Source organism: Heptranchias perlo, chromosome 9 (genome assembly GCF_035084215.1).
Source record: "Heptranchias perlo isolate sHepPer1 chromosome 9, sHepPer1.hap1, whole genome shotgun sequence".
NCBI lineage: Eukaryota > Metazoa > Chordata > Chondrichthyes > Hexanchiformes > Hexanchidae > Heptranchias > Heptranchias perlo.
In genome coordinates, this window is record NC_090333.1 from 86,987,330 (window position 1) to 87,000,035 (window position 12,706).

A 12,706-nucleotide genomic window follows, 5' to 3' on the forward strand; every position below is an offset into this window, starting at 1 on the left:
TCACCTTCCCCATCACACAGGGACTTCTCACCACCTTCCCCATCACACCGCTCCCATCAGCACTCGCCCATCAGCCCCCCCATCAACCCCAGGATAACCTCCGCCATCACAGGCTCCCCATCACACCTCCCCATCACAGGGCTCCCCAATCACCCCCCATCACACAGGGACTTCTCACCACCCTCCCCATCACACAGGGACTTCTCACCACCCTCCCATCACACAGGACTTCTCACCACCCTCCCCATCACACAGGGACTTCTCACCACCCTCCCCATCACACAGGGACTTCTCACCACCCTCACTCCCCATCACACAGGGACTTCTCACCACCCTCCCCATCACACAGGGACTTCTCACCACCCTCCCCATCACACAGGGACTTCTCACCACCCTCCCGGACTCCCTCCCCATCACACAGGGACTTCCTCACCACCCTCCCCATCACACAGGGACTTCTCACCACCCTCCCCATCACACAGGGGACTTCCCCCCTCAGGACCACCCTCCCCATCACACAGGGACTTCTCACCACCCTCCCCATCACACAGGGACTTCTCACCACCCTCCCCATCACACAGGGACTTCTCACCACCCTCCCCATCACACAGGGACTTCTCACCACCTCCCCATCACACAGGGACTTCTCACCACCCTCCCCATCACACAGGGACTTCTCACCACCCTCCCCATCACACAGGGACTTCTCACCACCCTCCCCATCACACAGGGACTTCTCACCACCCTCCCCATCACACAGGGACTTCTCACCACCCTCCCCATCACACAGGGACTTCTCACCACCCTCCCCATCACACAGGGACTTCTCACCACCCTTCCCCATCACACAGGGACTTCTCACCACCTCCCCATCACACAGGGACTTCTCACCACCCTCCCCATCACACAGGGACTTCTCACCACCTTCCCCATCACACAGGGACTTCTCACCACCCTCCCCATCACACAGGGGACTTCTCACCACCCTCCCCATCACACAGGGACTTCTCACCACCCTCCCCATCACACAGGGACTTCTCACCACCCTCCCCATCACACAGGGACTTCTCACCACCCTCCCCCATCACACAGGGACTTCTCACCACCCTCCCCATCACACAGGGACTTCTCACCACCCTCCCCATCACACAGGGACTTCTCACCACCTTCCCCATCACACAGGGACTTCTCACCACCCTCCCCATCACACAGGGACTTCTCACCACCCTCCCCATCACACAGGGACTTCTCACCACGCTTCCCCATCACACAGGGACTTCTCACCACCTTCCCCAATCACACAGGGACTTCTCACCACCCTCCCCATCACACAGGGACTTCTCACCACCCTCCCCATCACACAGGGACTTCTCACCACCTTCCCCATCACACAGGGACTTCTCACCACCCTCCCCATCACACAGGGACTTCTCACCACCCTCCCCATCACACAGGGACTTCTCACCACCCTTCCCCATCACACAGGGACTATCTCACCACCCTCCCCATCACACAGGGACTTCTCACCACCTTCCCCATCACACAGGGACTTCTCACCACCGCTCCCCCATCACACAGGGACTTCTCACCACCCTCCCATCACACAGGGACTTCTCACCACCCTTCCCCATCACACAGGGACTTCTCACCACCCTCCCCATCACACAGGGGACTTCTCACCACCTTCCCCATCACACAGGGACTTCTCACCAACCTTCCCCATCACACAGGGACTTCTCACCACCCTCCCCATCACACAGGGACTTCTCACCACCTTCCCCATCACACAGGGACTTCTCACCACCTTCCCCATCACACAGGGACTTCTCACCACCCTCCCCATCACACAGGGACTTCTCACCACCTTCCCCATCACACAGGGACTTCTCACCACCCCTCCCCATCACACAGGGACTTCTCACCACCTTCCCCATCACACAGGGACTTCTCACCACCTTCCCCATCACACAGGGACTTCTCACCACCCTCCCCATCACACAGGGACTTCTCACCACCCTTCCCCATCACACAGGGACTTCTCACCACCCTTCCCCATCACACAGGGACTTCTCACCACCCCTCCCCATCACACAGGGACTTCTCACCACCCTCCCCATCACACAGGGGACTTCTCACCACCCTCCCCATCACACAGGGACTTCTCACCACCCTTCCCCATCACACAGGGACTTCTCACCACCTTCCCATCACACAGGGACTTCTCACCACCCTCCCCATCACACAGGGACTTCTCACCACCCTCCCCATCACACAGGGACTTCTCACCACCCTCCCCATCACACAGGGGACTTCTCACCACCCTCCCATCACACAGGGACTTCTCACCACCCTCCCCATCACACAGGGGACTTCTCACCACCCTCCCCATCACACAGGGACTTCTCACCACCTTCCCCATCACACAGGGACTTCTCACCACCCCTCCCCATCACACAGGGACTTCTCACCACCCTCCCCATCACACGGGGACTTCTCACCACCCTCCCCATCACACAGGGACTTCTCACCACCCTCCCCATCACACAGGGACTTCTCACCACCCTCCCCATCACACAGGGACTTCTCACCACCCTCCCCATCACACAGGGACTTCTCACCACCCTCCCCATCACACAGGGACTTCTCACCACCTTCCCCATCACACAGGGGACTTCTCACCACCCTCCCCATCACACAGGGACTTCTCACCACCCTCCCCATCACACAGGGACTTCTCACCACCCTCCCCATCACACAGGGACTTCTCACCACCCTCCCCATCACACAGGGACTTCTCACCACCCTCCCCATCACACAGGGACTTCTCACCACCCTCCCCATCACACAGGGACTTCTCACCACCCTCCCCATCACACAGGGACTTCTCACCACCCCTCCCCATCACACAGGGACTTCTCACCACCCTCCCCATCACACAGGGACTTCTCACCACCCCTCCCCATCACACAGGGACTTCTCACCACCCTCCCCATCACACAGGGACTTCTCACCACCCTCCCCATCACACAGGGACTTCTCACCACCCTCCCCATCACACAGGGACTTCTCACCACCCTCCCCATCACACAGGGACTTCTCACCACCCTCCCCATCACACAGGGACTTCTCACCACCCTCCCCATCACACAGGGACTTCTCACCACCCTCCCCATCACACAGGGACTTCTCACCACCCTCCCCATCACACAGGGACTTCTCACCACCCTCCCCCATCACACAGGACTTCTCACCACCCTCCCCATCACACAGGGACTTCTCACCACCCTCCCCATCACACAGGGACTTCTCACCACCTCCCCATCACACAGGGACTTCTCACCACCTTCCGCATCACACAGGGACTTCTCACCACCTTCCCCCATCACACAGGGACTTCTCACACCACCCTCCCCATCACACAGGGACTTCTCACCACCCCTCCCCATCACACAGGGACTTCTCACCACCCTCCCCATCACACAGGGACTTCTCACCACCCTCCCCATCACACAGGGACTTCTCACCACCTTCCGCATCACACAGGGACTTCTCACCACCTTCCCCATCACACAGGGACTTCTCACCACCCTCCCCATCACACAGGGACTTCTCACCACCCTCCCCATCACACAGGGACTTCTCACCACCCTCCCCATCACACAGGGACTTCTCACCACCCTCCCCATCACACAGGGACTTCTCACCACCCTCCCCATCACACAGGGACTTCTCACCACCCTCCCCATCACACAGGGACTTCTCACCACCCTCCCCATCACACAGGGACTTCTCACCACCCTCCCCATCACACAGGACTTCTCACCACCTTCCCCATCACACAGGGACTTCTCACCACCCTCCCCATCACACAGGGACTTCTCAGCCACACCTTCCCCATCACACAGGGACTTCTCACCACCCTCCCCATCACACAGGGACTTCTCACCACCCTCCCCATCACACAGGGACTTCTCACCACCCTCCCCATCACACAGGGACTTCTCACCACCCTCCCCATCACACAGGGACTTCTCACCACCCTCCCCATCACACAGGGACTTCTCACCACCCTCCCCATCACACAGGGACTTCTCACCACCTTCCCCATCACACAGGGACTTCTCACCACCTTCATCAGTCAGTAAACTGATGCTTAAAAAAATTACTTCAGATTTGCTCAGGATATGAGGACATCTCCATTTAAATGTTTCTTAATATGCAATCAGCCACGAACCCGGCGCGACCCCCCCCCCCCCCCAGCCCGGCGCGACCCCCCCCCCCAGCCCGGCGCGACCCCCCCCCCCCCAGCCCGGCGCGACCCCCCCCCCCAGCCCGGCGCGACCCCCCCCCCCCAGCCCGGCGCGACCCCCCCCCCCCCCCAGCCCGGCGCGACCCCCCCCCCCCCCAGCCCGGCGCGACCCCCCCCCCCCCCCAGCCCGGCGCGACCCCCCCCCCCCCCAGCCCGGCGCGACCCCCCCCCCCCCAGCCCGGCGCGACCCCCCCCCCCCCAGCCCGGCGCGACCCCCCCCCCCCCAGCCCGGCGCGACCCCCCCCCCCCCCAGCCCCGGCGCGACCCCCCCCCCCCCCAGCCCGGCGCGACCCCCCCCCCCCCCCAGCCCGGCGCGACCCCCCCCCCCCCCCAGCCCGGCGCGACCCCCCCCCCCCCCAGCCCGGCGCGACCCCCCCCCCCCCCAGCCCGGCGCGACCCCCCCCCCCCCCCCAGCCCGGCGCGACCCCCCCAGATTGGTCAGTCTTGACATTTCTTTAGCAGGTTGGTCCTTCCCAGTGTCCCATGAGCCTCCTCTCAGGTAGCAACCTGGTTCCCTGCCGCTCCCCCCCTCCCCCCCCCCCCCCCCCCCTCCCTCCCCCTTGCTGCCTGCCGGTCCCGCCCCCCAAGTAGAGGCACAGAGTACAAAAGCATGGAAGTTATGCTAAAACCTTTATAAACACTGGTTAGATCTCAGCTGGAGTATGTGTTCAATTCTGGGCACCGCACTTTAGGAAAGATGTGACGGCCTTAGAGAGGGTGTAGAGCAGATTTACTAGAATGGTTCCAGGGATGAGGGACTTCAGTTATGTGGAGAGACTGGAGAAGCTGGGATTGTTCTCCTTAGAACAGAGAAGGTTAAGGGGGAGATTTGATGGAGGTGTTCAAAATCATGAAGGGTTTTGATAGAGTAAATAAGGAGAAACTGTTTCCAGTGGGAGAAGGGTCGGTAACCAGAGGATACAGATTGAAGGTGATCGGCAAAAGAACCAGAGGGGAGATGAGGAAACATTTTTTCACACAGCGAGTTGTGATGATCTGGAATTCACGGCCTGAAAGGGCGGAGGAAGCAGATTCAATAATAACTTTCAAAAGGGAATTTAATAAATACTTAAAGGGGAAAGGTTACAGGGCTATGGGGAAAGAGCAAGGGAGTGGGACAAATTGGATAGCTCTTTCAAAGAGCTGGCACAGGCACAATAGGCCGAATGGCCTCCTCCTGTGCTGTACCTACTATGATGTTATGAAAACAACTGCACAGAAGGAGGCCATTCTGCCCATTGCACCTTCTGGAGCTTTCGAATCTCATTTCCCTGCACTTGCGTCATCCTTTTACATTCTTCCTCTTCATTTTTATTTGAAATGAAGTATAACTCTGCCTAAGTCTTTGCTCTTCTCTCTGATGTCTGGTCAGCCTCATTGTTTTCCTCTGTACTGGTGACTAGAACTGTGCCCAATACCCCCTCCTTTGTGAAGCACTTTGAGACAGTTTCTATCATGGGTGTTGTTGATGTGTTTCCTGACATCAGTCCTTAACTGAAATGGTGCTCAGGATTAACCTTTCCCATTCCACTCTGTCTTGTGCACCTCTAAGGCCTCTGTCATTCGCTTCTTTCATGGTCGGCCCTTCCCCCAGCGGCGCGCGGGGGCCCTTCCCCGGATTTGGCTGTTTTTATTGGGCGTCGGTGACCATAAGTGAAAGTGATATTGGAATTGTGGCCGTTCAACACCTTGTCGCCTCAGCCTGGAGTTTGCCTGCTGAGTACTCGACTGATTTGGCAGTCGGTTTCCTTTGATAATTGTTGCTGTGCAATGACTGGATGTGGTCAGTGTAGAATCTCTGATCACTCCCAGCACTCTCTTCCTCTAACCAATGGCACTATTCATTGAATATGTCCCCTTTGCACTTATCTGTATTGAGTGTTCATTCACCATAATTCTGACCTTGCAAATTTTGTCTGGGTCCTTGTATAATTCCTTGGCTGTTTGATCAGGCTCAAGTGCTCTCGGCCCCCCGCCCCAGCCCAGCCCAGCCCAGCCCTCCCAACATGAGTACCATCAAGCCTAATATTACACCCTAACTGGTACCCACTGCTTCTTTCATCCAATTACATATCCGCTTCCAAGTTTCACCTAAGCTTTCAGCTTGTGTAGTAGCCTTTCATGTAGAGCTTTCTTGAAGATTTATTTGTAAGTTCAAGTTCATTACAAGGATTTCCAACATCTACTTGGGCTGCCTCGTGATTAGTCAGGGAAATGATCAGGCATGATCACCCTTATGAAACAGTGTTGACTTTGTTCCGTTATTTTGCTGATGTAAGACTAAAGGCTTTGTAGTTACCCGTTTTGCTTTGTCTTGAAATATTCTATTCAAATTTTATAGCACAGAAGGCCGTCTCTCATAACTGGTGCTTGCTCTCTGAAAGATTTGTCCACTTGTTTCCTATTGCCCTTTGAGATTTTTACCTCTTAGTCCCTGAAGAGATTTTGGGGTTAATTTACATTCTGATGTTGCTATGAAATTAAATTTGAGTCACAAAGGGGCAGGTCCCAGAAATTCACAAGCAGTCTAAGATGTTAATTAGATCCATTTGTCGTTATGGCAATTAACAGATTTGTTTTTGTCATACACCAGATCAGTTTTTGAGATAATGGGGATCATAAGAACATAAGAAATAGGAGCAGGAGGAGGCCAATCGGCCCCTCGAGCCTGCTCCGCCATTCAATAAGATCATGGCTGATCTGATCCTAACCTCAAATCTAAATTCATGTCCAATTTCCTGCCCGCTCCCCGTAACCCCTAATTCCCTTTACTTCTAGGAAACTGTCTATTTCTGTTTTAAATTTATTTAATGATGTAGCTTCCACAGCTTCCTGGGGCAGCAAATTCCACAGACCTACCACCCTCTGAGTGAAAAAGTTTTCTCCTCATCTCAGTTTTGAAAGAGCAGCCCCTTATTCTAAGATTATGCCCCCTCGTTCTAGTTTCACTCATCCTTGGGAACATCCTTACCGCATCCACCCGATCAAGCCCCTTCACAATCTTATATGCTTCAATACGATCGCCTCTCATTCTTCTGAACTCCAATGAGTACAGTACAATCTACTCAACCTCTCCTCATATGTCCACCCCCTCATCCCCGGGATTAACCGAGTGAACCTTCTTTGTACTGCCTCGAGAGCAAGTATGTCTTTTCTTAAGTAAGGACACCAAAACTGTATGCAGTATTCCAGGTGCGGTCTCACCAATACCTTATATAACTGCAGCAATACCTCCCTGTTTTTATACTCTATCCCCCTAGCAATAAAAGCCAACATTCCGTTGGCCTTCTTAATCACCTCCTGCACCTGCATACTAACTTTTTGATTTTCTTGCACTGGGACCCCCCAGATCCCTTTGTACTGCAGTACTTTCCAGTTTCTCGCCATTAAGATAATAACTTGCTCTCTGATTTTTTTTTTCCAGCCAAAGTGCATAACCTCACATTTTCTAATATTGTATTGCATCTGCCAAATCTCCGCCCACTCACCCAGCCTGCCTATATCCCCTTGTAGGTTTTTTATGTCCTCCTCACTCTCTACTTTCCCTCCCATCTTTGTATCATCTGCAAACTTTGATATGTTACACTCGGTCCCCTCCTCCAAATCGTTAATATAGATTGTAAAGAGTTGGGGACCCAGCACCGACCCCTGCGGAACACCACTGGCTACTGGTTGCCAGTCCGAGAATGAACCATTTATCCCAACTCTCTGCTTCCTGTTAGATAACCAATCCTCGACCCATGCCAGAATATTACCCCCAATCCAGTGATTCATCTACCATCCAGTGATATGTACATATAACACTGGATTATTTTCATTCATTGAACGCAGCAGAAGGCCTAGCTAAACACAAGTCAGGTGCTAGCTTTGATAGGTTGATGACTTAGTCTGCAATGTTGAGGGCTGGGGGTTAGGTTTTTGGTGGCTTCTCTGTGGAAAAGATAATCTGCAGCAGGTTGTGAGTGTTGAAGAGTCTCGCTTTCTCTCCAGTTAAAGGAAGGCAGTTTAATGAGATCAAAGTTCCCATAACTTAATTTTGATGTTACGAGGAACATCAAAAATAAGTTATACAGACTTTTCCCTTTTATAGAACCCTCTGTGAAAATTGTATTCTGTACATTTGTGTATTTCATGTAAAATAAACCAGTTTGTTGGTTTACTAGTGCCCTCGTCTCACCAGAGTCCTCATCAGTCCACCTTCCGGACAATAGGAGCAACACACAGTGTTAGGTATGAGTTCATTGCATCCAGAAATCTCAACTTGAGATCTGATGTGCTTTGGTGGCACAAAGACAATTGAGATTGTTTAAAATTTAAACCTGAACTGAACAGAAAGTGATATTTAAAACGTTGACCAATGAAAAGATGATACTGAATTTGATGTTGGGCTGAGGAGGAAAAAGATGTGAACTTTCCAGCGACGTGTTAAATTTGGAGACTGACAAAGAATGAGAGAGGTACAAGGTGGACGACAAATGAGAATGAAAGCAACTAGTAAGAAGTGAGGAAACAATGTGAACTTGAGGCCGCCAAACAGGAGAAAGAGCATGTCATGGAAAGGTTACAGCACGGAAGGAGGCCATTCGGCCCATCAAGTCCATGTCGGATCAATACAAGAGCAATCCAGCTAGTCCCACTCCCCATCCTATCCCCGTACCCCGTATTTATCCAGTTCCCTTCTGAAGGCCATGATTGAATCTGCCTCCACCACCCCCTCGGGCAGTGCATTCCAGATCCTAACCACTTGCTGTGTAAAAAAAGTTTTTCCTCATGTCGCCTTTGGTTCTTTTGCCAATCACCTTAAATCTATATCCTCTGGTTCTTGACCCTTCCACCAATGGGAATAGTTTCTCTCTCTGCACTGTCCAGATCCCTCATGATTTTGAATACCTCGATCAAATCTCCTCGCAACCGCCTCTGTTCCAAGGAGAACAACCCCAGCTTCTCCAGTCTATCCACGTAACTAAAGTCCCTCATCCCTGGAATCATTCTAGCAAATCTCTTCTGCACCCTCTTTAAGGCCTTCACATCTTTCCTGAAGTGCGGTGCCCAGACTTGGACACAATACTCCAGTTGTGGCCAAACCAATGTTTTATAAAGGTTCATCATGACATCCTTGCTTTTGTACTCTCTGCCTCTATTTATAAAGCCCAGGATCCCGTAAGCTTTTTTAACCACTTTCTCAACCTGCCCTGCGACCTTCAATGATTTGTGCACATATACCCCCAGATCTCTCTGTTCCTGTACCCCTTTTAGAATTGTGCCCTCTAGTTTATATTCCCTGCCCTCGTTCTTGCTTCCAAAATGTATCACTTCGCACTTCTCTGCGTTAAATTTCATCTGCCATGTGTCCGCCCATTCCACCAGCCTGTTTATATCCTCTTGAAGTCTATCACTATCCTCCTCACTGTTCACTACCCTTCCAAGTGTCATCTGCAAATTTTGAAATTGTGCCCTGTACACCCAAGTCCAAGTCATTAATATATATCAAGAAAAGCAGTGTTCCCAGCACTGACCCCTGGGGAACACCACTGTACACCTCCCTCCAGTCCGAAAAACAACCGTTCACCACTACTCTCTGTTTCCTGTCACTTAGCCAATTCTGTATCCATGCTGCCACTGCCCCCTTTATTCCGTGGGCTTCAATTTTGATGACAAGCCTATCGTGGCATTTTATCAAACGCCTTTCGGAAGTCCATATACACCACATCAACTGCATTACCCTCATCATAAAAACTCTTTCAAGTTAGTTAAACACCATTTGCCTTTAACAAATCCGTGCTGGCTTTCCCTAATCAATCCACCCTCGTCCAAGTGACTGTTAATTCTGTCCCAGATTATCGTTTCTAAAAGTTTCCCCACCACTGTGGCTAAATTGACTGGCCTGTAGTTGTTGGGTTTATCCTTACACCATTTTTGAACAATGCCTGCGAATTGGCAAAGGATAGCTTTTATCGGCAGCTAGTCCGCGAGCTAAGGCTGTGAAACACTCAAATTTTAACTCAGCCGAAAGACGGTACTTGGAACAATGCAGCACTCCTTCAATACTGCGCTGAATTATCGGCCGAGATTATATCCAAGTCATAGTATGAGCTGAATCCACAGTCTTTTGACTTGTGTGATCTTGCTACCATATGAGCTGCATTAGGGTTAGAGCTGACACTTTCCATGAAACGAAACCACATCCCACCTACTGGTGTATGAGTTCCATTGCCTAAAACTCCTGGTTCACCAATACGCTGTGCTTGTGGTTGGACACTCCTTTACTGGGCTGTGATGTGCTGTTTGTGGTTCGACACTCCTTTTCTGGGCTGTAGTTTTTTTTATTCATTCATGGGATGTGGGCGTTTCTGGCGAGGCCGGCATTTATTGCCCATCCCTAATTGCCCTTGAGAAGGTGGTGGTGAGCCGCCTTCTTGAACCGCTGCAGTCCGTGTGGTGAAGGTTCTCCCACAGTGCTGTTCGGAAGGGAGTTCCAGGATTTTGACCCAGCGACGATGAAGGAACGGCGATATATTTCCAAGTCGGGATGGTGTGTGACTTGGAGGGGAACGTGCAGGAGGCGGTGTTGTTCCCATGTACCTGCTGCTCTTGTCCTTCCAGGTAGTAGAGCTCACTGGTTTGGGAGGTGTGTCGAAGAAGCCTTGGCGAGTTGCTGCAGTGCATCCTGTGGATGGTACACACTGCAGCCACCGTGCGCCGGTGGTGAAGGGAGTGAATGTTTAGGGTGGTGGATGGGGTGCCAATCAAGTGGGCTACTTTGTCCTGGATGGTGTTGAGCTTCTTGTGTTGTTGGAGCTGCACTCATCCAGGCAAGTGGAGAGTATTCCATCACACTCCTGACTTGTGCCTTGTAGATGGTGGAAAGGCTTTGGGGAGTCAGGAGGTGAGTCACTCGCCGCAGAATACCCAGCCTCTGACCTGCTCTTGTAGCCACAGTATTTATATGGCTGGTCCAGTTAAGTTTCTGGGCAATGGTGACCCCCAGGATGTTGATGGTGGGGGATTCGGTGATGGTAATGCTGTTGAATGTCAAAGGGAGGTGGTTAGACTCTCTTGTTGGAGATGGTCATTGCCTGGCACTTGTCTGGCGTGAATGTTACTTGTCACTTATCAGCCCAAGCTTGGATGTGGTCCAGATCTTGCTGCATGCGGGCACGGACAGCTTCATTATCTGAGGGGTTGCGAATGGAACTGAACACTGTGCAATCATCAGCGAACATCCCCATTTCTGACCTTATGATGGAGGAAAGGTCACTGACGAAGCAGCTGAAGATGATTGGGCCTCGGACATTACCCTGAGGAACTCCTGCAGCAATGTCCTGGGGCTGAGATGATTGGCCTCCAACAACCACTACCATCTTCCTTTGTGCTAAGTATGACTCCAGCCACTGGAGAGTTTTCCCTCTGATTCTCTTTGACTTCAGTTTTACGAGGGCACCTTGGTGCCACACTCGGTCAAATGCTGCCTTGATGTCAAGAGCAGTCACTCTCACCTCACCTCTGGAATTCAGCTCTTTTGTCCATGTTTGGACCAAGGCTGTAATGAGTTCTGGAGCCGAGTGGTCCTGGCGGAACCCAAACTGAGCATCGGTGAGCAGGTTATTGGTGAGTAAGTGCCGCTTGATAGCACTGTCGACGACACCTTCCATCACTTTGCTGATGATTGAGAGTAGACTGATGGGGCGGTAATTGGCCGGACTGGATTTGTCCTGCTTTTTATGGGCAAGACATACCTGGGCAATTTTCCACATTATCGAGTAGATGCCAGTGTTGTAGCTGTACTGGAACAGCTTGGCTAGAGGTGCGGCTAGTTCTGGAGCACAAGTCTTCAGCACTACAGCCGGGATGTTGCTGGGGCCCATAGCCTTTGCTGTATCCAATGCACTCAGCCGTTTCTTGATATCACGTGGAATGAATTGAACTGGCTGAGGATGGGGATGTTTACGGAGCCTCCTCCTCCCGTTAGTTGTTTAATTGTCCACCACCATTCACGACTGGATGTGGCAGGACTGCAGAGCTTTGATCTGATCCGTTGGTTGTGGAATCACTTAGCTCTGTCTATAGCATTTCCCTTCCGCTGCTTAGCGTGCATGTAGTCCTGTGTTGTAGCTTCAGCAGGTTGGCACCTCATTTTTAGTTACGCCTGATGCTGCTCCTGGCATGCTCTTCTACACTCCTCATTGAACCAGGGTTGATCCCCTGGCTTTTGGTAATGGTAGAGTGAGGAATATGCCGGGCCATGAGGTGACAGATTGTGCTGGAATACAATTCTGCTCCTGCTGATGGCCCACAGCGTCTCATGGATGCCCAGTTTTGAGTTGCAAGATCTGTTCTGAATCTGTCCCATTTAGCACGGTGGTAGTGCCACACAACACGTTGGATGGTGTCCTCAGT

General features: G+C 52.4%; 1 protein-coding gene across 1 annotated transcript in view; it reads left to right on the forward strand.

Annotated features, from left to right (window-relative positions):
• cop1 (COP1 E3 ubiquitin ligase) overlaps positions 1-12,706 on the forward strand; it is an 85,693-nt gene that overhangs the window by 8,447 nt on the left and 64,540 nt on the right. Inside the window, exon 2 of the mRNA XM_067989626.1 lies at positions 4,086-4,112. Coding sequence (XP_067845727.1) covers positions 4,086-4,112 — 27 coding nt within the window. The remainder of the gene's footprint in view (positions 1-4,085; positions 4,113-12,706) is intronic.